Genomic DNA, 23961 nt, shown 5'->3' on the forward strand with positions numbered 1-23961 from the left:
GTGGACGGTAAGCTCTCTGAACATGCTTTCTGAAAATTCTTCGTTTACCTCATTTTTGAATGCAGTTGAGCTGGGTTTGGGGCTCACGGCTGACCGGTGACCCTTACAACTTGGAACACAATGTCATCATGTCTCTGCTTCTCGTTGCTGCTGGGAATTCCCTCTCAATGAGGAGAAGCTGACGAACACATGTGTAAGGAAGACCCAGCTTCCCAGACCGACAGGCCCACAGAGAATGAACATAACTGTCCCCTCCTCATGTCCACTACCTGGAAACCCCCTATCCTTTCAAGGTCAGATGCTGACGTCCCCTCCTGTGTAACAGTTCCACCAGCATCTCTTGTTGTTCATGAAAAGAGGGTTTCCACACTACAGAAGTCCATCACACTGGTGGGACCAGACACACAGACTGGCTGATTGTACCCCCGCCACCTCACACTTTGTCATCTAATAGAGACTTTTGCCTTAGGGACGCCTCTCTGAGATCTCAATGCAAGTGTGCAGAAACTCTCAATGTCCTGGACTGGATTTTAAAGTCTTTTCTTTTAAGAAATACATCCACATCCACCTTATGTATGATTCTATTGTTATGTCTGCTGAGATTTGAGGGTATCCCCAAGGTCACATGTGCCCTGTGGGTTAGCAGATGGAGTGCCCACCAAGAGCTGGCCTGGTGGGAACCCCAGGGATGGACGGAGCCCAGGAAGACCTGGGGGAACCTGGAGGGATTCTTGGCTCTGGAGGAGGGTGTCACAGAGAGGTGAGCCCCACCACACTTCTCTGGCTCCTGTCTAGGGATGTGACCTCTCCTGCTTACAGGCTTCTCTCACATGGTACTACCTCTGGAACCTCCAGAGCCACAAGCCAACAACCTCCTTCACGAAAATGTGCCCTGGCCTCAGGGACCGTTTTGGTGTCAAAGACTGGACCGAAACAATACCCAAGCCTGTCTTCAGAAAAGGTGCAGGAAAGCCCTGTTTTCCTATCCCTCATCCACCACCGCTGGGGACCTGGTGGCCAGGACAGACAGGACCACAGCAAGAGGGCTGGAGACCCCACCATCCTCTTAGACTCAGGACACAGCTATGGGCAGGGCTTTTGGGGCAACGGTCAGCCTCCACCCACTGGCTCTTCCCCCTACTCTGTCCCTCATGCTCAGAGCCAGGCCCACAGGAGAGCAGTCAAGACACCTGTCCCCCCACAGCCACTAAACTCTGCCACAGGCCACATACCCACACCCAGGTGGCTCTCCCCTCGGCCTCCGTGGCCTGCCCATTTCCTGTAGCATTGCTGCCCTCCTCTCGCCCTTGGCAGAACTCCTTGGCCCCACAACACTCTCTGAATCCTGCCTGTTCATCTTCCTCCATGAGTGAGACCCCCTAGCACCCCAGGAGCGGCTCACATCACCCTCTTCCCACAATGACATCCCATATCTCCCACCACCCACCACTGCCCACCACCCAGCACCCACAAGGTCCCAGCCAGGCAGCAGCTGCCTCTGTGGGTCCCAGGCAGCCCAGGCTGGCTCATGGACAGTCCCAGTTCTCTGTCATGGCCAAGAAACACAGGAGGCCTCCGTTGCTCTGTGACCTGGCCAGCCGAAGGCTTCCGTGCAGCCTTGAGCTGCAGCAGGGCCTTGGACTTGCAAGGATAGGGGAACTTTGAGGCTCAGCAGGCAGATGGGGCCAGCCCCGGTTCCCGCACTTCATTGGAGCTGTGCACCACGAGCTCACAGTGGACACCAGGGGACCCTCAGCCCTGCTCTCTGCTTGCAGCCCTCTCAGCATTGGTTGCTAACCACGCTGCACTTTGTTTTTCACTTAGAACCTAATGAGGACAAGACAGGATGGTTTGGGCCATCCCCAGTGAGGACTGGGAACCACACCTCAGGAAAACTCCATATACTGCACCAGCCAGAGAGATCAGCTCTTGGCCTGACCACTGCCAGGTGGAAACTGCACTGTGTCCTTGAGCAGCCTGGACTCCACTGGGGAGAGTGTCTACACCTCGACCTGCCCCTGTCCACAGCCCTCCCAGGTGCCCCCTGCCCTGCACCCCTCCCAGCCTTCAGTCCACCTCGGGGAGCCCCTCCTCAGACCTGCCCATATCCACAGCCCTCCAAGGTGCACCCTGCCCTGCACCCCACCCTGTCTGCAGTTCACCTTGGGGAGCCCCTCCTTCTCAGACCTGCCCCTGTCCACAGCCCTCCCAGATGCCCCCTGCCCTGCACCCCTCCCAGCCTGCAGTCCACCTCGGGGAGCTTCTCCCCCTGATCTCTGCGTGTGCTGGAGCCCAGTCCACTCTGCCCCACCCCTGAAGCTCTCTGCAGCCTGGGTTCCTCTCCATCTCCTGATAACTGCCTGTCCTCAGACCTGGTCTCTCCAAGTTGAAGCACTGCAGAGCCTCCTGCCTTTCTCCCTGTTAATAGTCTAAGTTGTTACCCTCCTTGCCTACCCTCAGGAATCACAAGGCCGCTCCCTTTCTTGGCCTCTCCAGTTGCTCCAGGGTTTCCCCAGAAGAAAGGTCACATGCCTTTCAAATGTACTTCCAGTTCCAAACCTGAGTTGGTGTGTTTTCTGTTCTGTAACAAAATGCCTGAGGCTTCACTGTGTGGAGAAAGGAGCTCTATTTAGCTTATTATCACAGCTTTGGAGGTTGAAGTTCCAAGACTGGGCTACTCCTGGTGAGGGCACCTTGCTATGTCACATTATGGAGGAAGTGTGGAAGTTAGGAAGGCAAAGAGGTTCTGGGGTCAGGCTCGCCCTTCAGGAACAACCCACCTGGAAACAAAATCACCCTGGGAGGCAGTGCTAACCCTCCTGAGGGACACCATAGTGCCCAGCCACACCCACCACTCCCACACTCAGGAGCCTGGGGACAAACCCCTCCTAAGGATAGCAAAGCTGTCCTCAAAGTCAGGGCATAATGCCCACAGGCGCAGCTGGCTCAGAGCACTGGCCTCTCTGGCCAGCAGGAGGGCGACCCCTGCACATACTGGACCCAGGCCCACTCCCTGCAGTTGTCTTCCTGGCCATTGTGATAGACCCAATCTGATCTTTTCTTAAAATTGGGAGCAATCTCGCCACAAAGCCATGAAAAGATAATTTCGGCTTTACTATAAATTACTGCAAATTCTGAACCTGCTTGGAATGCCTGCCCGTGCCTTGAACTCACCCATGCCTGGCTCTCTGACCAGATAGCAGCCCTCTCTGAAACTTTAGTGACACCTCATAAATATTGGCCTTCCCTGGCCAGACAACGACCCTCTCTGAGGCTCTAATGGTCCTCATAAATTCTGATGTTGGGGCCAGCAAAAAATGTAAACTACCATTAGTGTAATGCTTGTCAGAGTTCTGTTATCTGTAACCCCCCTTTGTGTAACTTTCTGGGCTATAAAGCTGGGCTGCAGGAAAGCGGGGGTGCTGTCTTGTTCCCGCCGTTTTGGGAGAGAGGCAGCCTGGCCGGTCGAAATAATAAGCTTGCTTTAATTTGATTTTAATTGGAGTCAGTAGTCTTTTCTTGCTCCTGGCCTAACAATTGGAGCCCAGGTGGAGACCCAGCTGAGCACCTGCTCGCCTTCCCTCAGGGTATAGCACCTGGCTAGTGTCACCTTTTCCTGTGACTTCGCAACCACCTCCAACAAACACCTCCAGACCCAACACATGAGATGCCCTCCTGGACCAGCCTGTCTCAGGCTGGAACTGGCCACGTCCTGCTGGTTGACCGCCCAAACACACACAGCTCTAGGGTAGGGCTTCCCCAGGTCCTCCCTCACGTTCAAGGTTCACCTTACAGAGAGTCACAGTGGACCTCAAGGGGAACCCCGTCCCTCTGGAACTCCCAACCACTGTGTGTGTGTGTGTGTGCGCGCGCGGGCGCGCACATGTGTGCATGATTATTCACAAGTGTGTCTTTAAATGTGGGGATGCACGTGTGTCTAAGTGCCTGCATGACCTCATCCATGAGTGTGTGTGTTACTGTGCAGTGTGTGGATGAGGGTGTAGATCTGTGCGTGTATGTTCGAGTGTGTATATGTGTTTAAATGTGTTATGTAAATGTGCACATACTATGTGTGCATACATTCACATGTGCTGTGTACTAGTGTATGGGTGTGGCATATGTCTGTGTTATGTGCCTAGTGTGAGGATAAGGCATGCGTGTGTTATGTGAGTGTGTGTGCATGCACATATGGGTGTGCCGGTCTATGTGTCAGGGAGCACATGCAAGTTTACATGTAGCTGTGTGTGTGTGTTGAAGTGTGTGTGTATGGGCTGGGGATGTGGCTCAAGCGGTAGCACGCTCGCCTGGCATGCGTGCGGCCCGGGTTCGATCCTCAGCACCACATACCAACAAAGATGTTGTGTCCGCCAATAACTAAAAAAAAATAAATATTAAAAAAATTCTCTCTCTCTCTCTCTCTCTCTCTCCTCTCTCTTTCTAAAAAAAAAAAATGAAGTGTGTGTGTATGCATGTGTGTAAATGTGTGCATGTCCACCGGATTGCACAATCTAAGGAACGTAAGGCCGGCTGGACATTCAAACACTCCTCCGCGGTATCAGCAAACAGTGACTTCTGAAAACTAACTCCTCCTCCAAAGCAATGAATTGCTTGAATTGACCTTTTCAGAACTCTGGGAATTACCCAAAGGACTGCAGAAGTCTGGGGAGTGTGACTCCAGGCAGACAGCTGAGGCCGGGGACAGCCATCCCCTGCCTGGTCTCTGAGGGGCTTGGAGGCGACAGTTGGGCCAGGTAGGGCCGGTGGGGGCACTGCGGAGACCTGTGGCTGTTCTGCTGCCTGAATACAGAGCCCTGGAAACTCCACTTGCAGGGCTCTCATGGTCAAGGTCCCCCAGGGAAGCAGCCTTGCCCCCAGGGGGGTTCACTGGACTCTAGGTGGCCGAGGCAGTGAAGAACAGGGAGCAGAAGACCCGAGGGGGCCCGGCTGAAAGGCACCTCCACACGCCTGCCACTCACGCCTGGGGAGGGTGGACTGCACCAAGGGCCCCTAAAGACCAAGCACCTGGGCCTCGGGTCACGGCCCAGCCACACAGGCTGGGCACACGGCTTCACAACAAAGCGCGGCCAACACACTTGGGGCCACGGACCTCGAGAGTCTCCCCCCTACCCCGTGGCATTTCAGACCCACAAGACGCGCCAAGAAGCAGGGAAAGCAGCCATGCGAGATCGCCCCTGGGCGGCCCCCACCTGCTTCGGCAGCTGTGAAGCCCACCTCAGTCCACCTCCGGGAGCCCCTCCTCCTCAGTCCTGCTCCTGTCCACAGGAGGACCTGAAGGAGACCACTCCAGGGGCCCAGCCTGGGCGGCCCCCACCTGCCTCAGCAGCTGCCCTCGAGAGCACTCCAGAGACGTGAAGGCCCAGAGGGACTCACCTAGAGGGCATCCGCACAAAGAAAGTGCTTTTTAAAGGAACTAATAGATTTGAAAAGTACAAAGGATGAAATTATAAAAATACTGCGAGAGGTTCCACATGGCCCATCTGAGCAGGCAGCAGGCGCCAGGGCACAGGCGGCAGCAGGAGCCAGGGCGCAAGCGGGCAGCAGGCCTGGGGGGGCGGGTTTCCACCCTTCACACACAGGACCAGGAACAGCTCCACCCAGCCTAGAGGCTCTTCTGTATTACCCAGCAGTCTGGAAGCAGGTGGGAACCAGCTGAGTCACATGCCTGGGGAGGCCCGTGTAGACCATTTAAAACCCCACAAAGCAACAGTAAAGGCAACAGCCTGGCTTAAAAGCAGGCAGAGAGACCAGGATGCATCTCAGTGGTAGAGGTTGCCTAGTGAACACAGAGCCCTGGGTTCCATTCCCAGCACCACTTCAAAACAAATTAACAAACAAAAAAACAGGCAAAGAGAGCATTCAAGAAGATTTTTTCTCCAAAGAAAATAGCCAATTAGCAAATGAAAGAAAATGTGGCATATATACATAATAGAGTAATACCCAGCCATAAAGAAGAACAACTTGGGCTGGGGTTGTGGCTCAGTGATAGAGCGATCACCAAGCATGTGTGAGGCCCTGGGTTGGATCCTCAGCATCACATAAAGATAAATAAATAAAGGCATTGTGTCCATCTACAACTAAAAAATATTTTAAAAAAAGAAAAACTTGACATTCGCCAGTAAATGGATGGATCTAGACAAGTTATGCTAAGTGAAAGAAGACAGTCCCCAAAACCAAAAGTCAGACCTTTTCTCTGATATGTGGAAGCTAACCCAAAATAAGTGAAGAGAGGGAGATTAAGAAACAACAGAATAGAAGCCCAGTGGAGTAGACAAGGGGCGAAGGGGAGGGAGGAGAACTGGGGCAAGGAAAGACAGTGGCCGAACCTGACGAACCTTCCTGTGTGCGTGTGTGGACATACCACGAGAGTCTCACCTTCCTGTCACCCACAAGAAACTGACTTAGAAACAACCGTAGGTCAACGGCAGAAAGATCAAGAGCAGAAGTGGGAGGGGAAAGAGAGGAGCTGGGACTGAAGAGCAAGAGGGATACCACCTTTTCATATTCATGTCAAAATGGACTCACTGTCGTGTGTGACTAAAAAGGACCCTAAAATAAAATAAAGCTGCTCAGTGTCATTAGTCAGTAAGGAAATGCACACCGAAGCACAAGGAACACCACTTCTCACCCAGTGGGGAGGCTGTCCGGCAGACAGACAGACAGACAGCAAGAAGCCTTGGCGACCCAGGGTCCACTCAGCCCGCAGCCCCTCTCTCTTCCCTGGAGGCTGACCCTGCCTTGGTCTTTCAGGGACCAGCCCTGGGCTGCCAGTCAGCAGTGGGCTCAGCAGCAGGCAAGACTCAGCCCCTCAGAGACTCCAGGACCTCAGGAGCAGACACCAGGAACCGGCAGAGACCAAACACACATCTCACATCACCACAAGCTCTTCCTGGCCAGACGGGAAGGAAGGGACAGGAGCTCAGTTCCGCAGCAGCCAGGCTGACCTCTGGCAAACAAACAGGGCCATGGACCAGACCACCACCGAAGAAACCAAGTTCCTCCCACAACTTGGAAGAGGAACCAGCAGAATGAGCCAGCCAGAGACACAAAACACAGGACCCAGCCACAACATGCCCAGAACTGACAGAATTGTGCACCACTAAATTCGTGCCATTTTAATCCACTGTTTGTGACAATTTATTACACAGCACTGGTGTGCTCGTGATCACGCACGCGCACGCGCGTGTGCACACACACACACACACACAAAACTTGATACATACTCATTCCATATTCTTTCTGCTTTTAATGTTAAATGTGATGGCTGGAGCTGTAAAAGCCATCTTGCAACCATAAGACAGCAAGTATCCACCCTCCCTCTGCCCTGAAAAAAAAAAATCACAGTGGTAAAGAATTAACATGTAAGTCCTTGGAATAGACTGTCAAAATGTCTCCAATTGGTCCAGCCTCCCTGAGTCCACAGCCTCTACAATGGGATATGCTTCTCCCATCCCAACAGTCTACTCTGTGTCCTTGGGATTAGGCTGGCATTAAGCTTCTCTGACCAACAGAACCGTACACAGTAACATTCTGACCTGCAGAAGGTGGACATTTATGAGCTTTGTGGCTCTTCCTGTGCCTGGAGTCAGTCCAGCCAAGGCAGAAAGAAACCAGGGCTCTCCACAGAGAACCCCACCCAGGATGAGAGCTGCTGGGCAGCAGTGACCAGAGGGAGACAGGGCTGCAGACACAGAAACAGCCAGCCACGCCACAGGGGGAAAGAAGTCCCTGTGCAGCGAGCCAATCCAACCACAGCCCAACGGGGAGCACCTGTGTTAGGCCAGGGGGACCTGCCACCACAGGCCCAGGTGACCACCGTGGCTTTGCTCCAACTGGTGTTCTGGGCCTCTGAGGTTCAGGGTGACCAGTTACTCGGCAGGAGAGGACGAGTTCATACAGGCCCTGGATGGCCCATGATGAGGACATCCCTCCACGCCCGTCCCATGTTGTGACCAAAGTCCTTTCATCAACTCACCTGTGACGTCCAGGCGGAAGGAGACCCTCTGGCCCCCAGCCTCACAGCTGTACTCCCCAGCATCCGCCTTGCCTGCCTGCTGCACCACCAGCTGCCGCCTACAGCCAGAGGACTCCATGCGCACCTGGGAGCTCTGGCTCAGCTTCTTCCCATCCTTGTACCATGTCACCTCTGTCTGGGCCTGGGCCACCTCGCAGCTCAGAGTGGCACTCGCCCCCGCCTGGGCCTTCACCTCACTGTGTGCCAGCTGCCCCTTGGCAAACACAGCCTTGGGCTCTGGGGACAGAGGGAAAGGACACACAAGTCAGGGACTCCAGAACAGACCCAGCCCTGTCTCACAGCCCAAGCCCACCCCAGGGATGGCTGAGCAGAGTGTCCATCATGAGCAGAACATTGCATGGCCATGCCTAAGTTCTATCCTACAAATGACACAAGCTGCAAACTCCAAGGCTGGTGGGTAGACAGCTGGGCAGTCTGTCCTCATCAGAGCCCTAAGCACTTCCTGATCCACTCTGATCCTGCAGGTAACTGCACTGTCACGGCCCACAAGGCTATCACAGCCAGGCCTACCTCCTGATGCCAACACCCTCCCAGCCATTGGGAATAGACCATGACCCTTCTCCTCCCTGGGACCCCAGCCCATCAGTGGCTTCCCAGCTCTCCCACCATGCAGGGGGCACAAAAGCGGGTGGAGGTGAACACAGCAGGGAAGTCCACCTGAGCACCAAACCAGAAACCCACATCTTTGTTGGCGACAGCTACCAAAGGAATGCAGGAGACCAAACTGCCAGTGCTGGCCAGTCAGCAGAGACCTCTAGCCTGTGCAAGTCAATCAGCAGAGAGCCAAGTGCCAGCCAATCAGCCCAGAGCTCAGTAACAGTGGGGGCCAGTCAGCAGACAGCTCAGTACCAGATGGGGCAAATTAGCACAGAGCTCAGTGCCAGCCAATCAGCAGACAGCCAAATGCCACTGTGGACCAATCAGTAGGAAGCCAAGTGCTAGTGTGGACCAATCATCAGAGAACTGTCATCCTGAGCCAATCAGGAATAATCTAGCACCAGGCAGGTCATTGGGAGAGAGCCCAGCACCAGATGGGCTATCAAGGGAGAGGCTCTGAGCCCCTTGTGGCCCCTTCCCAGGCTCAGGGACAGGTCACAGTGGGGAGAAGGAGGAGATGGGGGAAGGACAGATGTACATGCAGGATTCCAAAGGGCCCCAGCAAGGGCTTCTGGAGCTCTGGGCCCAGCAAGTAGGCATAGGCAGGTAGAGGGAGCCCCTGCCCCTGCAGGACATGCTCCCCAGCCACAAACAATCCCTAGTGCCCAACTCCACCCAGAACTGGGCCACAGATGCTGAGGCCCAAGTCAGGAAGGACATAGGCCTCACAGAGCCTAGGCTGCCACAGGTGCCTTAGAGTTACCACCCTCCCTCCATTCACCCAGCACTAGCAGCACCCACCTGTGACGTCCAGGCGGAAGGAGACCTTCTGGCCCCCGGCCTCGCAGCTGTACTCCCCAGCATCCGCCTTGCCCGCCTGCTGCACCACCAGCTGCCGCCTGCAGCCAGAGGCTTGCACGCGCACCTGGGAGCTCTGGCTCAGCTTCTTCCCATCCTTGTACCATGTCACCTCTGTCTGGGCCTGGGCCACCTCGCAGCTCAGAGTGGCACTCATCCCCGCCTGGGCCTTCACCTCACTGTGTGCCAGCTGTCCCTTGGCAAACACAGCCTTGGGCTCTGAGGACACACAGGGAGTGATGTTGGTTATAAGCCCCACCCAAACCTCTGGTTTCTAATTAATAGGCTCTGGACCCCAGGCTAACAGAGCCTGCCTTGTGGATCCCTCAGGATACATTTCCCTAAGCAAAGTGGGAGGGGATGCCCCTCCCCATGAGACCCTGGTGTGCACAGGAGAGTCACAGGACAGACCTTGCAAAAATTGCCAAGATGTCCTTTATAAGCCCAGAGAACGTCTCCCTTGTGTCCAAACTCCTGCCCACCTCCATAGCACACTTCCCACAGATTGAGTTTGCTCCAGCAGGGAAACCTGACAGTACCTGCCTTCAGCTCTGCATATAGCCAACCAGCCCCTGACAGTGACACCTGGTTGTGACTTCTAGTGTGAAGCGTCCAATGCTTGCCTCTAGAGCTGGTGTGTGACTGGCATTGCAGGGCCTCCCTGTCCCTGGGTCCACAAGCTGCACCCGGCCTGGGGTAGCCCAGGCTGGGAACCAGAGCCCATCAGGGCCACACTGGAGCAAGCCCTCCTGGGGTGGGCTGCCCCAACAGCCTCACAGAGGCCTAAGAATCCCTTGTGCATTTGTCCCTGAACTTCCCAGCCTATATCTCTGAGCCCTGGGAGCTTCTAGGAAGGTCATGGCCGTGGTCAGACCCACCAGACTTAAATCTCAACCTCAGAGGACACTTCACATATCTGTGGGTCCCCTCAGCCCTCGGTTTAAATGGAAAAGGAGGGCTTCAAAATCCTGTGAGCTTCCCAGCCAGAGCCCAGTCCACAAGCACAGAGTAAGCAAGAGGCTTTCAGGACTGCAGAGTGGCCCCCTGCAGGGCAGGCACAATGGGCAGTGGAGGTTCAAGCAGAGGAAACACTCTCCCAAAGCTGGAATAGAGTTCATCCTTTGTTCCTAAATTTCCTTCCTGGTACTTTCTTTTCCATGTTTGGATCCTTTAACCTTCTAAGCATTAGTTTGGCATTTTATTTTATTTTCCCAAACAGAGAAGAAGCTGCCCCCAACCACTGGCTCAATAAAGAAGGGTCGAGAAGGTCAGTCACATTGTACTGTGTACAGCAGGATCTGCTCTCCACCCACAGGTATGGGTACAGGTATACATAAGGCACTTACCAGAGACCCGTAGGTGGAAGTCCACAGAGTCCTCACCCACACGGCAGGAGTAGGTGCCCTCATCCTGCCTGCTGACTGAGGCCACTACCAGCCGATGCCAGGTCCCCACGTCCTCCTGAGAGAAGCGCTGGCAGGAGCCACCCAGCTCCTTGCCATCTTTAAACCAGCACACGGGGACGTGGGCATCCGCGGTCTCACACTCAAACCTCGCTGGGCCCCCCACCTCAGCATCCACACAGCCGCCCACTGTGTCTTTGTGTAGGAAGGGCGTGAGGCCTGCAGAGTATGGCAGAGGTGGTCAGGGACCACAGAGCTCCTGACTGCGCACCTGGCACAGAGGCTGCAGGCTGGAGGGCCCAGGCTCACAGACCACACAGGACACTGATTCTGACCTAGATAAGAGGCACCCTGGCCAGCTTGCTGAGTCCCAACCATGGTACTCACTGCTCACCCAAGTGGCCACCCACAGTTATCCCTCCTACAGAGTTGGGCCTGCCCTCCCACTCTCCCCATGCTGCCCTGCTGCCCAGAACCCCTTGCAGCCTGGGGACAGGGGATGCATGTCCCGCACCACAGAAGGGCCAGGAAGGATGTGGGCCCTGGCTTGCCTTCCCAAGACCCTCACCTTGCACAGACAGTTGGTAGGCAACACGGCTCCCGTGGCTGACACACTCATAGAGGCCAGCGTCATCCTTCCCCACGTCGCGCACCAGCAGTGCCCGCCACCCAGCTGAAGCCTGTTCCTCGTACTTGGGCCCAGGAGGTAACACACGGCCGTCTTTCAGCCACGTCACAGCTGCAGCCTGGTCTGACAGCTCAGCCAGCAGCTGAGCCTCCTCGTGCAGCCTGGCCAGCACCTCGCGAGCTGCTACTGCTGGTGGCTTGTGAGCAGTCAGCCCAGGAGCTGCTGGGGGCCAGGGATGGGTGGACAGAAGGGACCAGGGCAATGGAAGGCAGTAAGGGAGGGAGACGGGGGAAAGAAAAAACAAGGTCAGAATGAGGAGAGGATGGGGTGGGTGGATGAAGAGGAGGGTGGAAGAAGGAGGCAGGCAGAGAGGCAGGGTCCAGCTGAACCTGCTGTCCACACACACCCTGCCTGGCCTGCCTGCCTCAGCGCCCCACCCCCTACCCTGCTTCCTCTTGCTGCTGCAGGCTAACTCCACAGGGACAGCTCTCCCAGGACCCCATGCTGACACTGCCTCAAGGAAACAGGCTCCTGGACCCAGGCCTACCTCGGACCTCCATCCGAATGCTGCTTTCAATGCCGTCAGCCACAAACTTGAGCTGTGCCCCGTGCAGGCTGGCAGGCACCTCTCGGATGGTGAGTGTATGCCGGGTGCGATCACAGCGGATCACATACGTGCGGCTGGCCTTCAGAGCCACCCCATCCAGGAACCATTCACCAGCAGAGGCCACAGTAAGATCCACAGAGAAGGTGACTTCTCCACCCTCCACTGCTGCCACTGCCTTCAGGGGCGTCCTCACGGCCAGCTGGGGGGCTGTGGTGCAGGCAAGTTAGGAGAGGACCAGGGCAGGTGAGGTCCCTGCCTCCCCTTCCTCTTCCTCCAAAGGACGGGTATTTGGGCTCAAATCACAACAGACAGGGAGCCATAAGCACAAGTCACAACAGACAGGGAACGAGCCAGAACCACCTGGCAATACCCCAGGATCCCACAAACCTCTGAAGCTGGGCAGCACTGAAGCTGCATCCCCTGGGGCTACTGGAGACAGGGGACCCTGTCTTGGGTCCCCTCCCTTCCCACTAAGAAGGCCCCAATGTCCCCACCCTCACAAAGAGTCTCTTCAAGGCCTTGCTGGAGGCTGTGCTCTGCTCTTGCCGGGGCAGCCCCTGGTGCCAGGGGTCACTCCTTTCTAGGCAGCTTCACTTACCTAGGTGGATGGTTCCCGGGAACTCCAGGTATGGACTCTGGCCAAAGCTGTTGACAGCTGACACCCTGAACTGGAAGTCACCCTCCTCAGTCACACCTGTGACGGTGAGCTCAGGTGTGGCCACCCACTCATCCTTGTGGCACCGGCTCCAGATGTAGGTACCCAGCCGCCGCTTCTCTACCAGGTAGCCATCAATGGTCACAGGGCGGTCCCCGGGGGGTGGTGGATACCAGCCAAGGGTCACAGAACTCTCCGTTCTGTCCTTCACCACAGGGTCCACAGGGGGGTGGAGAGGTGGCCTCCTGGGGGCTAGCAAGAGATGGGCCAAGGTCACTAATGGTGGCCCAGAAAAGGAATCACAGAACCTCAGCCCTCCAAAAGACTGGACCACCAGCCATCAGGGAAGCTGTGGCCTCAGGACCCTACCCCAGACCTGCAGTCTCTGGGTGATACCGAAGAGGCCTCACCTGGAAGGAGGAGCGTGACCCACACCTCCCCCCAGCCTCCCCACAGCCCTGATCAAGAATCAGGGGCCGCTGATGGCCATGTGCCCAAGGACTGAGGCAGGGGTCCTAGGGAAGAAGTCATTGCAGTATCACTCAGGGCCTTACCAGACACGCAGAACTGGGTGGAAGTGCGGGAGTCTCCAGCCATGAAGACCACCTCGCCCATGTCTTCCAAGCTGCACTGAAAGATGGTCAGCATGTGGCACGTGCCTTCTGCTGTGATGGCCACTTGGCCACCAGTCACCACCTCCTCCTGGTTCCTCAGCCAGCGCACAGGGCCCTCAGGCACTGCCAGCTCCACGCAAAAAATGGCAGTGTCCCCCTCGCGCACCACTGTCTTCCGGGGCAGTTTCCGCGTCAGGTTCCCTGGGATGGAAAGAGCCCAGGCTAGTCAGCCTTGCCCCTAGCCCTACCAGCGGCCAGCATACTGGCTCCCCATCGCATTTCCCAATCCTGCCCCTGACTTGCCCCTGCCCACCCCTGCCAGGCCAATCCTCCCACCCCCTCCCCAACTCCCCAACTCCCCCCCCATCCCCATCCTCGCCCCTTTTGTGCGCGCCTGTCGCGCCAATCTGCCCTCCCCGCCCTCCACCGCCTGCCTTGGACAGCGAGCTCCGCCACGGTGCGGCTGCCCTCCATGGTCTCGCAGATGTACACGGCATCGTCGTCAGCCGAGACATTGTGCACTGTCAGCCTGCGCTCGGTGCCCTCCTCCTCGATGCCGTACTTGGCGCTGGTCCACAGCCGCGTCTCCTCCTTGAACCACGCAGTCTCGGTGGTGGGCTGCGGCACCTCGCACTGGAACGTGGCAGACTCCTTCTCCCGCACCTCCAGGTCCTGTAGCCGCCTCTTGAAGGGCACGGCGGGCTCTGTGGAGACCGGCTGGTGAGAGGGGCCGGAGGATACCGGAGGACAGGAGGCTCCAGAGTGCAGGAGTTGGGATCTGGGAGTTGAGAAGTGGGGGGGGGGACCCAGAATTCGGAGACAGAAGAAGGTGGAGGAGGTGGGAAGGGGTAAAAAGGGTGTAGGATATAGGGTGGCCGGTGGCAGGGGGCCCCAGGGGATGGGGATCAGAAATGGGGAAGAGGCAATGTCGGATAAAGGTGGGGAAGTGGGGTTTGGCAAGGAAAACGTGATAAGGGAAAGACAGGGGGCTAAGTATTAAGGTTCCGGAAATGGTGAGGTTTGGAGGGGTCTCGGCAGGGTAGGGATAAGTGCGGTGGGAGAGGGGCAGGGACTTGGCGGGTTGCGCTGCTGTGGTGGAAAGCGGGTCCCTACAATCAGCAAAGACGGAGGATCTTAGCCCCTGCATTGTGCAAACCAGAAACAAAACCTGTGAAAGGCGAGAGCCACCCAGACTTCCAACTCTGGTCTATATTCCACGACCGACTTGCGCCATTGGGCTACCTATGGCAGCGGCGGCTAGGGCAAAAGGAGGTGGGCATAGGGACCAGGGAGGACCCTTGCCTGCGCGCAGGCAGCTTCTCGCTGGGACCGCCGCCTGGCACCATGGTCCTCACCTCGCACCACCACCAACACGGAGCTGTAGGTCTGGCCCACGAGGTTGGACGCCGTGCAGGTGTAGAGGCCGCGGTCCGATTGCTTGCAGAACAGAATCTTCAACACGAAGTTCTCTTGCGCGTCCTCATACACCACGTGTCGCCGTCCCTCTGTCACCAGCTGCCCATCCTTCTTCCACACGATCTCAGGCTTGGGCTCACCCGTCACGTAGCAGCTGAGACGCGCGTGTTTGCCCTCTGTCACCGTGCAGGTGCGGGTGCCGGCGCCGGGTGGTGAGGCGGGGACGCCCTCTGCGCGCATGGCTTCACGTCGCTGCTGCAGGTGAGCCAGGAGCGCTGCGGTTGAGGCCCCAGGTGGGCTGGCAGCTTCCGTGTCTGAATCTACCACCAGCGAGGCAGCAGCACTGGCTGCACCCAGCGGGTTCTCTGCCCGCACCTCGTAGGTGCCACCGTCCCGCGGTCGCGCTGCCCGGATGCGCAGCTTGCTCGCCTCGCCTTGCTCCTCCACGCGCACACGGGGGGCGTCTGGTGCACCCAGGCGCCGCCCGTCCTTGGACCAGCTCACAGCCGGTCGTGGCGAGCCGCGCACGCGGCAGCTAAATGTGGCCTCAGCGCCCTCGCGCACGCGGATGGACGTAGGCCGTAGCAGAAAGTGTGGTGCCTGCTCAGCACACGCGGCCTCAGCGTCCACTTGCAGGCCCACGGCCGCAAAGGCTTCGCCAATCGCGTTGCGCGCGCGGCACACATACTGCCCGCTATCGCCAAGCGCTAGGTCCAGGATAGTGAGGCGGTATATGTCGCCGTCCTGGGCCAGACGGAAGCGTGCGCCTGCCTCCACCGGCTGCCGGTCCTTCTCCCAGCTTACGTGTGGCGTGGGGTTGCCCACGATCTGGCAGCTCAGTGTGGCGTCCTTGCCCACAGACACAACGAAAGCCTTGGGCCGGGTCAGGAAGCGCGGTGCACCGCTGAAGGAGTGATCCATGGTGGTGGCAATGTTGGGGACCTGTGAAGGAGTGGAAAGAAGGTCCCAGTGGTGTTGGGATGAGCCCCTCGCCATGCCCCACCTAAACCCCTCCCTTCCTCAGTGCCACCTGCAGAACCCAGTTTAAGGCGGGGTGCTTCCTCCCAGGGGTCTCTTCTTGTCCTGCACATTACCCCACCCACCAAGCCTGGCCAGATGGCACCATGGCCCAGCAGTGCAGAGCTCTTTAACTGTAAAAGCATCTCCTCTTCCTCCCCCTCCAGCTCCAGTCTCCCCAGTTGAGGTTCCTCCAGCAGCCAGGCAGCCCTGCTTCTCCAGCAACTTGGCACTTGGCCTTCTGCCTTCTGATAGCTCTCCCCACAGACCTACCCAGTGCACCTGGGCCACGCTGCCGGTGAGTGCCATCCCCTGCCACACACTGCTGCTACCAGGGTCTAAAACTCCAATTTGGCTATGTTTCCCTGGCAATAGGAGGGGGAGGCCAGGCAGGCTGGGCCTTAGAGGCCCCCAGTGGGCACCAGTTTTCTGTCTGCTCCCACTGTGGATGCCATTGTGTACCACAGGTGGCAGTTCTCTACACAACCAGCTTTGCTCTGAGCCTCCTCCAGGTGTGCCCACATCCTTTATCCCTCACCTTTTCTGTGGGGTTCCACAAATCCCCTTGACCCCATTCTTCAGCAGCAGAAGAAAAGGAAAGGAACCCCCCAGCCGGCCAGGCTCCTCTAAGCCAACAAGCACTCCAAGCCCACTCAGCTGCTCCAGACCCCACACCCTGGCTCACAGTGCTCATCTGCTGCCTGCCCTCCTCATACAAGTCTCTGGCCCAAGTAGGAACAGGGAGGTTCAAGAGTGGGACAGTGACATGGCTGGAAAGGACAGCTGAAGGATCCTGGCCAGCTGGGGCTGGCAAGGTCAGCAATGTCCCCTGGAACAGCCTGGGGTCTCCAGCTAGTCTGGGGCTGTGAGTGGCCTGGTCACTCCACAGATCTGTCATAGCTCTGCCAGCTCTGGGCTGGGAAGGGGTCAGAAGCCTCAGTCAGCCTGAGGCTGAGCCCCAGCCAGCACCCAGTACAAGAGAGGAGACTTCCTGCCTGCACAGGGTCTTGCCTAAGAATGACAGGAGGAAGCACTGACACTCTCCACCTGGGCAGACACAAGCACCCCACTACACAGAGGTCGTCACCATGTACCCTGCAGAGCCCCCAGTTTCTTGGCTGGGCTGCCCAGGATGGAGTAGTTGGATCCATGTTCCCTGCAACCCTCCAGCTCCCAGTGCTCTGATTCAGGTACCTAATCTCCCCTAATCCCCTTCCAGGAGGCTGAGCCTGGACCAGGGCTGGGCTGCAGTTGCTGTCTGCTGACTCACTGTGCAGTCAGCACCTCTGTTTCTCCACCACCACGGCCAGGCCCCATCTCTCTGGGCCTCGGTAGGATTTGGGTAGGAGTGGGGGTCACCAGGCAGCACAAATCAGGACCCCAGTGTAGAAGCTGCTGAGGCACCTTTATATGAAAGTAGTACTTTGGCATCAGCATCCAAAAACCCTAAGCACCCAGGTCTTAACAGTGCTTCCTGAAATTATATGGTCAATCTGTGGGTTCCCAACCCCCCACCACACCCATAGCCTGAGCTGCCCAGCCAGAGAAGCTTGAACAAGCTTGTGCAGGCAGCCAGTCACTGCACAGGTTTAAGGGGACCTGGCCACAGCCCTCAGCAGGTACACAGGTTGACTCTGGCCTAGCAAGAGTGGTGGACACCCCAAAGTGTTTGTAGGCTTCTGGGGGACAGTGTCTTGCCCTGCAGTCTGCTCAAGACCTACATTCCAGCCACCAGTATGTTTCGAGTGGTGATTTACCCCAGTAATGACCATGGGGCCCAGGGGTTCATCCAAATATATCAGCTTCAGGGGACCTCAGCCATCCTGCAGGTAGACATCCCCACTGGTCAGCAGGACTAAGGCCAGAGAGAGGCTGCTGCATGAACATGCTCCAGGAAAGGGCAGCTGCTCATCTTCCCAGGCACCCATTCAACAGAGGAGGAAACTGAGGCCCCAAGAAACCCACCCAGGGACATGTGCAGAAGCACCTTCCTCCTGCCTGGTTTGAACTGGGGTCTTAGGAATGTGCTTCTTCATAAACACAGCAGAAGCTTCTCAGCAGGGGAAACTGAGGTCAGACTTTTTCCTCTCTGATGTCTATGGACCACACTGGGTTCCTCAGCCTGCAGAGGGCTTCTCCAGCCTGCAGGACTCTTGGATCCCTCTCCCACCTGGGCTATCCCCAGGAGCCCCTGAAGCTGGCCCCAGCCCACATATGCTCCTCACCCCACCCCATCCCAGGGAACCCCTCTGAGCGAACTCGCACAGAACTTTGCTATTCTCTGATCCTTGCAGGCCTGGGCCTGTATTTCCAGGTGAACCTAGAGTGGGAGGTGGCTCAGGGACCCTGCAGAGTACCTCATCCCATTCCCAGGAATCCCACTTGCAGGCCCTCTGCCTCCACTGAAACAGATCCAGTGACCTGTGACCTCTGTGTCCTTTCAGAATGTATTTCCAAGGGCAGCTCCTGAGCCTGCGCCTCACCTTAGACCCTGAGCCTACTGACCGCCCCCACTCCAGGGGAAATTCTTTCCCGGAATCAAGTGTCAGTGCCCCTCTGGCTGTCCCCTCCACTGAGCCAACAGGCCCAAAATAGCCTCAGCTGTCAGCAGGCATCTATCTCGGTACAGCTGGGGGCAGGGCCGGCCGGACCCCCAGGCAGCTCTGGGGGGCAGACAGCCCAGAGGGGCAGTGGGTGCACCCTGCCGACCCCAGACCTCCCAGCTCCAGCGGGACAGGCTGCTTCTCCTGCTGTGAGGGCCTGGCACTGAGTTACCAGAGGACTGGGGACTGGAATCCTCTGCTCCCTGCTCAGGAGGGACTTGGCCCAGCTAGACCCCTGGAGTCGCAGTTGCACAGAACTGCAACCTCCACTCAGGAGCCAAGGATGGCGGCTGCCCTCACCACAGCTCTCCTCACCTGTCTCTACGGGAGCTCGGGGTGGCGCCAGGCGGAGGGTACAGGTGGTGCGTCAGGGGCTGCCGGGTCTTGCCTCCTTCCTAGGGCCCAGGACCGACGTGGTTCCCACCCAGCAGCCCACACTCCAGCTGGCCCTCAGACTGGACAGGGACGAAAGGACAGGCAAACGCAGTCAGCTGGAGCAGACTGGGCCCGCCCCACCCCGCCCCCACCATGGAGAGGCCAGCCCAGCCCAGCTCCAAAATAGGCCTGGTGTCACTGTTCCCGATTCAGTTTCCACCTCGGCCCCCAGGAGGCAAAGGGCAGGTGGCCAGGGGCACAGCCAGGGGCAGGAAGATGCCTGTGTCCTCCAGCAATGATGTGGACTCAGGGTTGGCACAGCTGGCCTAGTCCCTCCTCAGAGCAGTGTCTAGAGTCCAGGGGGGCAGGAGCTGGGCAGCAGGACAACTCCAGGAGTCAAGTGGTCAACCCTGAATGAAACTTAGCACTGAGCACCAGAGAGACCCATTACCACCTTGATGGGGACCCAGGATACTCCATAGACCTAGTACCACCCCTAGGGGACCAAGACCACCACAAGTAGACCTAGCACCATCCCCAGGATTATCTGTTCCCCAAGCTCTGGAGCTGTGACTTGCCATGCCACCTGGTATGTGGTTCAGCTCACACTCAGTGCTGGACCCAGGGTCCTGCCACACACTTGTGGGAACCCCTTCACCAGACAACAACTGCATCTGGTAAGCAGGGACAGGTGGGTCTGTCCCTTTACATGCCACTTCTCACCAACATGCACCAGGAAGGGCTTTTGAGCATGGCATGCTAGACACACGGGGTGTACTTCAGTGCAGATGGTGCTCCACAAGGCGCTACACCGGACAGAGGAGTCTTTGGGGCCAGGGCTTAGCACTTGCTCCTAATGCCCAGGAGGCAGACCTGGCTCCACAGAGCTGCAGGGGCCACAGAGAGTGACACGAACACCTGACCCATGAGAGAGAAGGCAGAAGGCAGGAGAGAAGGGGCAGGCCAGTCTGGGCTGTGCTGAGAGCTCATCTAGACCATGAGGGTGCAGGATGAATGTGGGTACCTGTCCAACTCTTCCACGGCCCACCTGCTCCTCTGTGCTCCTCCATGTGTGAGTCCTCCTGCTCCACAGCCCACCTCCTCCTCTGTGCTGAATCCTCCTGCTCCATGAACATCTGTTCCTCTATGCTCCCTCATGTGCTAAGTCTCCTGCTCCACAGCCCACCTCCTCCTCTGGGCTGAGTCCTCCTGCTCCATGACCCACCTGCTCCTCTATGCTCCTCCATGTGTGAGCCCTCCTGCTCCACAGCCCACCTGCTCCTCTGTGCTCCTCCATGTGTCAGTCTTCCTCCATGACCCACCTCCTCTTCTGTGCTTCTCCATGTGTGAGTCCTCCTGCTCCACAACTCACCTGCTCCTCTATGCTCCTCCATGTGTGAGCCCTCCTGTTCCACCACCCACCTCCTCCTCTGTGCTCCTCCATGTGTGAGCCCTCCTGCTCCACAGCCCACCTCCTCCTCTGTGCTGAGTCCTCCTGCTCCACAACCCACCTGCTCCTCTGTGCTTCTCTATGTTTAGTCCTCCTGCTCCACAGTCCACCTCCTCCTCTGTGCTCCTCCATGTGTGAGCCCTCCTGCTCCACAGCCCACCTGCTCCTCTGTTCTCCTCCATGTGTGAGTTCTCCTGCTCCATGACCCACCTCCTCCTCTGTGCTCCTCAGTGTGTGAGTACTCCTGCTCCATAACTCACCTGCTCCTCTGTGCTCCTCCATGTGTGAGACCTCCTTTGTGCTCCTCCATTTATGAGACCTCCTGCTCTACATCCCCCTCCTCCTCTGTGCTGTGTATGGGTCCTCCTACTCACAGTCCCCATAGTTCCACGTCATTCATATGGAGCAGGACAGAAGGCAACTATGGCCAGGAACAGGAGGAAAGCAGGGCCCCACAAACACCCTGGCCACCAGGGGACAGCCACACTGGCCAGGCTGAAAGATCATGAAGAAAGGACAAAATCTCTGGGTTGCTAGCCCTGCAGAGAACACATCCCTGAGCCCCCAGCCCTTTGCAGGTGGAAACTGGGCCCCGCGGGTTCAGGGAGAGATGTCAGCATAGATACCAACCAGAGCGTGATTCTCCAAAGAATAACGATGTCACTCAGAAGAGCGGAGCGTTGCAGGGCCATGGTAAACTAAGCATGTGCCAGGGAGGCTGAGGCCAGGGGAAGGCTTTAGGGCACAGCAGGAAGATAGCCAGGTCCAGAGTTGGGGGTCTTGGAGACCCCAGGCAAGTGTTGGCGTCTGCGTAGGTGGAAGCCACTGCTGCGCAGGTGTTCTGTCAGAGGTCTGGTCTGCAGTGCTGTGGTCTGAAAGAACGGAGCGACTTCTGCTCGTGAGCTGCTGGGTGTGAGGTACAGGAGCTGGGAGGTGTTGAGAATGTGCTCATCTGAGATGGGCATGCGGAGCCTTCCCTGGGGAAACTTCCGCCTCTGGTTTTGCCAGGGTGTCAAAGAGCATTCCTCCTGGATCATGGCCTTTCACAGGGATGAGGAGGGAGCCCAGGGCACAGATGTCCTGGGGAGAGACAGACCAAGCTGAGGAAAGGGAGCCAGAGAATATGTGCACACAGTATCTCAGGTTCAGGGGCAGTAGCCAGAGGGTGTTCAGGTGCCACCAGGGCCCAGGTACAGTGTGGGGGCATTGGGCCAGAGCCCACTGCTATGGAAGGACAGGAGGTCTGGGTGCAGCAGGGGCAGCCTGGGCCAAACAGCAGGGAGCCAGGGCACCGCCAGGTGAGCCCATGGTTCACGCAAGGGCAGGACATGAGCCAGGACTGAGCTCCAGGAGGGGAGCTGGGCACTTGCAGCTGCTCCAGCCTCTGCTCAGGACCAGCTGGTGCTGCCAGTCCTCAGACTTCTACCACCACAATCTGTCCCCACAGGGACCCTCATCTAAAAGGCAGAAAGCAATAATCCCTGACAACATGGCAGGCCAGCAGCAGGACCCAGGAGATGTGGCCAGACTATGGAAAGTGAGGCCTCCTCCACACCCCTCTGCCTGCCTGCAGGGACTCATTCCAGGACCCTCGGATACCAGGATCTACCAATGCTCCAGGCCCACATGGGAAGCAGGGCGCTGTGCTCCTGCACCCCATACTCCCTGGACACACTCCGGGCCCACGTGAAAAGCAGTGTGCTGTGCTCCCGCACCCCCACACTCCCTGGACATGTTCCGGGCCCATGTGGGAAGCAGGGTGCTGTGCTCCTGCACCCACACTCCCTGGACATGCCTACACTCTCACCTAGGTGACTCCTGAGGCCTGATGCAATGTGAGCAGCTGCCACCGCACTGCTCAGGAAGACAGCCAGAGCCAGTGCTATGGGCTCTGTGCACGTCTGCCACCACGTGCAGACCTACCTCTAAAGGAGGGGAGTTGAGTGTAGAAGAGACCTCCCACCGCCCACGGCGACTGCCGCCTGTTCACAGTGGCCTAGGAGGACAGCACCACAGCCCTGCACTGAGTGTCAGGGGAATGTGGAGCCTGATACAGCCAGAGCATGGTGGGCACGTCCAAGGAGATGAGCGGGCAGGAGGGCAGTAGCTGTCACTTTGGCCATGTTGCCCTCCAGCCCAGACCGGTGGAAAGGCACACAGGAAGCTCTGGTTAGCGTCTCTTTCTCTTCCCCAGCCTGATGTGCAGTGACTGAGGTCAACATTTTCCACACCCTTGCTAGAGAGTGGACTAGTGTGTGTCCACAATGACAAGGAGTATGGGAGCTGACGGTTTTGTGGAGACACTTGGCTGCGTCATTCCAGAACACGCCCACTAGACTCCTGAGCAGGGTCGTCATTAGAAGTGGGGTGGGGGATTGATATGACAGATCTGTATATTACAAGTTGGGTAATGTTGGAAATACTGGGAACCCAAAGTATTCCAGAGTTTTCCTCATATTGTAGAATCTTTGCATAGCCATAGTGAGCTGTCCTGGAGACGAATGGAGTCTGGACACAAGCCCACTTCTGCTTCACACACACCTTACACACACGTCTGAAGGGGGCTTGGACAGTTCTGAGTGCAGTGTTGGCTGCAGTCCATCTCATGGGCCAGCAAGGCGTGGTCTACTTTGGCATGAAGCTGGCCACAGAGAGGTTCGGCCTGGAGCTGGGTTGGCTCAGGGATGAAGAGCCTGCCTGGGCTGCGCGCAGCCCAGTTCCACTCCCAGCACCGCAAACAAAAAGTTTGGGATTTTGAATTTTTATATTAGGGATGCTTGGTCTGTATTGGAATTTTGAATGGTGAGCACATATCTCTTTTTTTTTTTTTTTTTTTTTTTTTTGGAGGAGAGTACCAGGGGTTGAACCCAGGGGCACTTTATCAATGAGCTGCATCCCCAACCCTTTTTTAATTTTATTTTTTATTTTGAGAACCTAGGTTCTCACTAGGTTGCTAGGCTAGCCTTAACCTTGCAACCCTCAGCCAGGCACAGTGGCACACACCTGTAATCCCAGAGGTTCGGGAGGCTGAGGCAGGAGGACTGCAAGTTCAAAGCCAGCCTCAGCAACTTACTGAGGCCCTGTCTCTAAATAAAATAGTTTAAGAAGGGTTGGGGATGTGGCTCAGTGGTTGATCACCCCTGGGTTCAAACCTTCATACAGAAAAAAAAAAAAAAAAAACCACTTGTGACCCTCTTGCCTCAGCCTTCCAAATTGCTGGGACCACAGATGTGCACCACTGAGCCCAGCTGAGCACAAAAAATAAAAAGAGAAGGACAAAAATGAGTTCCAGAAAAACAGGAGGTGCTGTAGATAGAGGTCCTCCCTGCCCTCTGTGCATGTGACCCACAGGCGCCCCAGAGGTGGAGGGCACAGGGGTGTACCACACAAAGAGGAAGGCCACCGGGGAGAGGGGGAGGGCAGATTCTGAAGAGGCACTCCTTAGAGCCACCGTCAGCTGTTCTGCAAACACAGCCACCAGCCAGGGCACCTCCATTAGTGGAAGAGCAGAAACAATGGCTGTCCCGGAACAGGGAATCAGCTGGTGGCAGGAGGTCCCCATGACAGCACAGCACAGTGCCACACCCCTGATGCTGGCGTAAAGAGACCCGAAGGGCTGCTGTCTGTAGAGTACAGGTGTGCGCGTGGGCACCGTACTCCCTGCTCCACTGCCATGCCAGTCAGC

At 57.2% G+C, this 23961-nt stretch overlaps 1 protein-coding gene across 43 annotated transcripts in view; it reads right to left on the reverse strand.

The window, feature by feature from the left end:
* The window catches only part of LOC308645737 (obscurin-like), a 131681-nt gene extending 112756 nt beyond the window's left edge, over positions 1-18925 (reverse strand). For 20 of the 43 annotated variants that reach the window (XR_014021276.1, XM_081288143.1, XM_081288126.1 and 17 more), the window contains exons 1-10: positions 18767-18924; positions 14771-15773; positions 13850-14119; positions 13356-13616; positions 12745-13053; positions 12087-12353; positions 11480-11761; positions 10855-11130; positions 9452-9727; positions 7994-8269 (exon numbers count right to left, since the gene is read on the reverse strand). Coding sequence is in view for 42 of the 43 variants with exons in the window: in XM_081288143.1 (XP_081144269.1) it covers positions 7994-8269; positions 9452-9727; positions 10855-11130; positions 11480-11761; positions 12087-12353; positions 12745-13053; positions 13356-13616; positions 13850-14119; positions 14771-15752 (3199 nt within the window). In the remaining variant the exon portion in view is untranslated. Of the gene's footprint in view, positions 1-7241; positions 7261-7993; positions 8270-9451; positions 9728-10854; positions 11131-11479; positions 11762-12086; positions 12354-12744; positions 13054-13355; positions 13617-13849; positions 14120-14770; positions 15774-18766 lie in introns of those variants that run through there. The other 23 variants (XM_081288112.1, XM_081288110.1, XM_081288150.1 and 20 more) reach the window with 4 other exon arrangements.
* Positions 18926-23961: the final 5036 nt, after the last annotated feature.

Source organism: Spermophilus citellus, assembly GCF_964194105.1.
Source record: "Spermophilus citellus genome assembly, chromosome: 1".
NCBI classification, from domain to species: domain Eukaryota; kingdom Metazoa; phylum Chordata; class Mammalia; order Rodentia; family Sciuridae; genus Spermophilus; species Spermophilus citellus.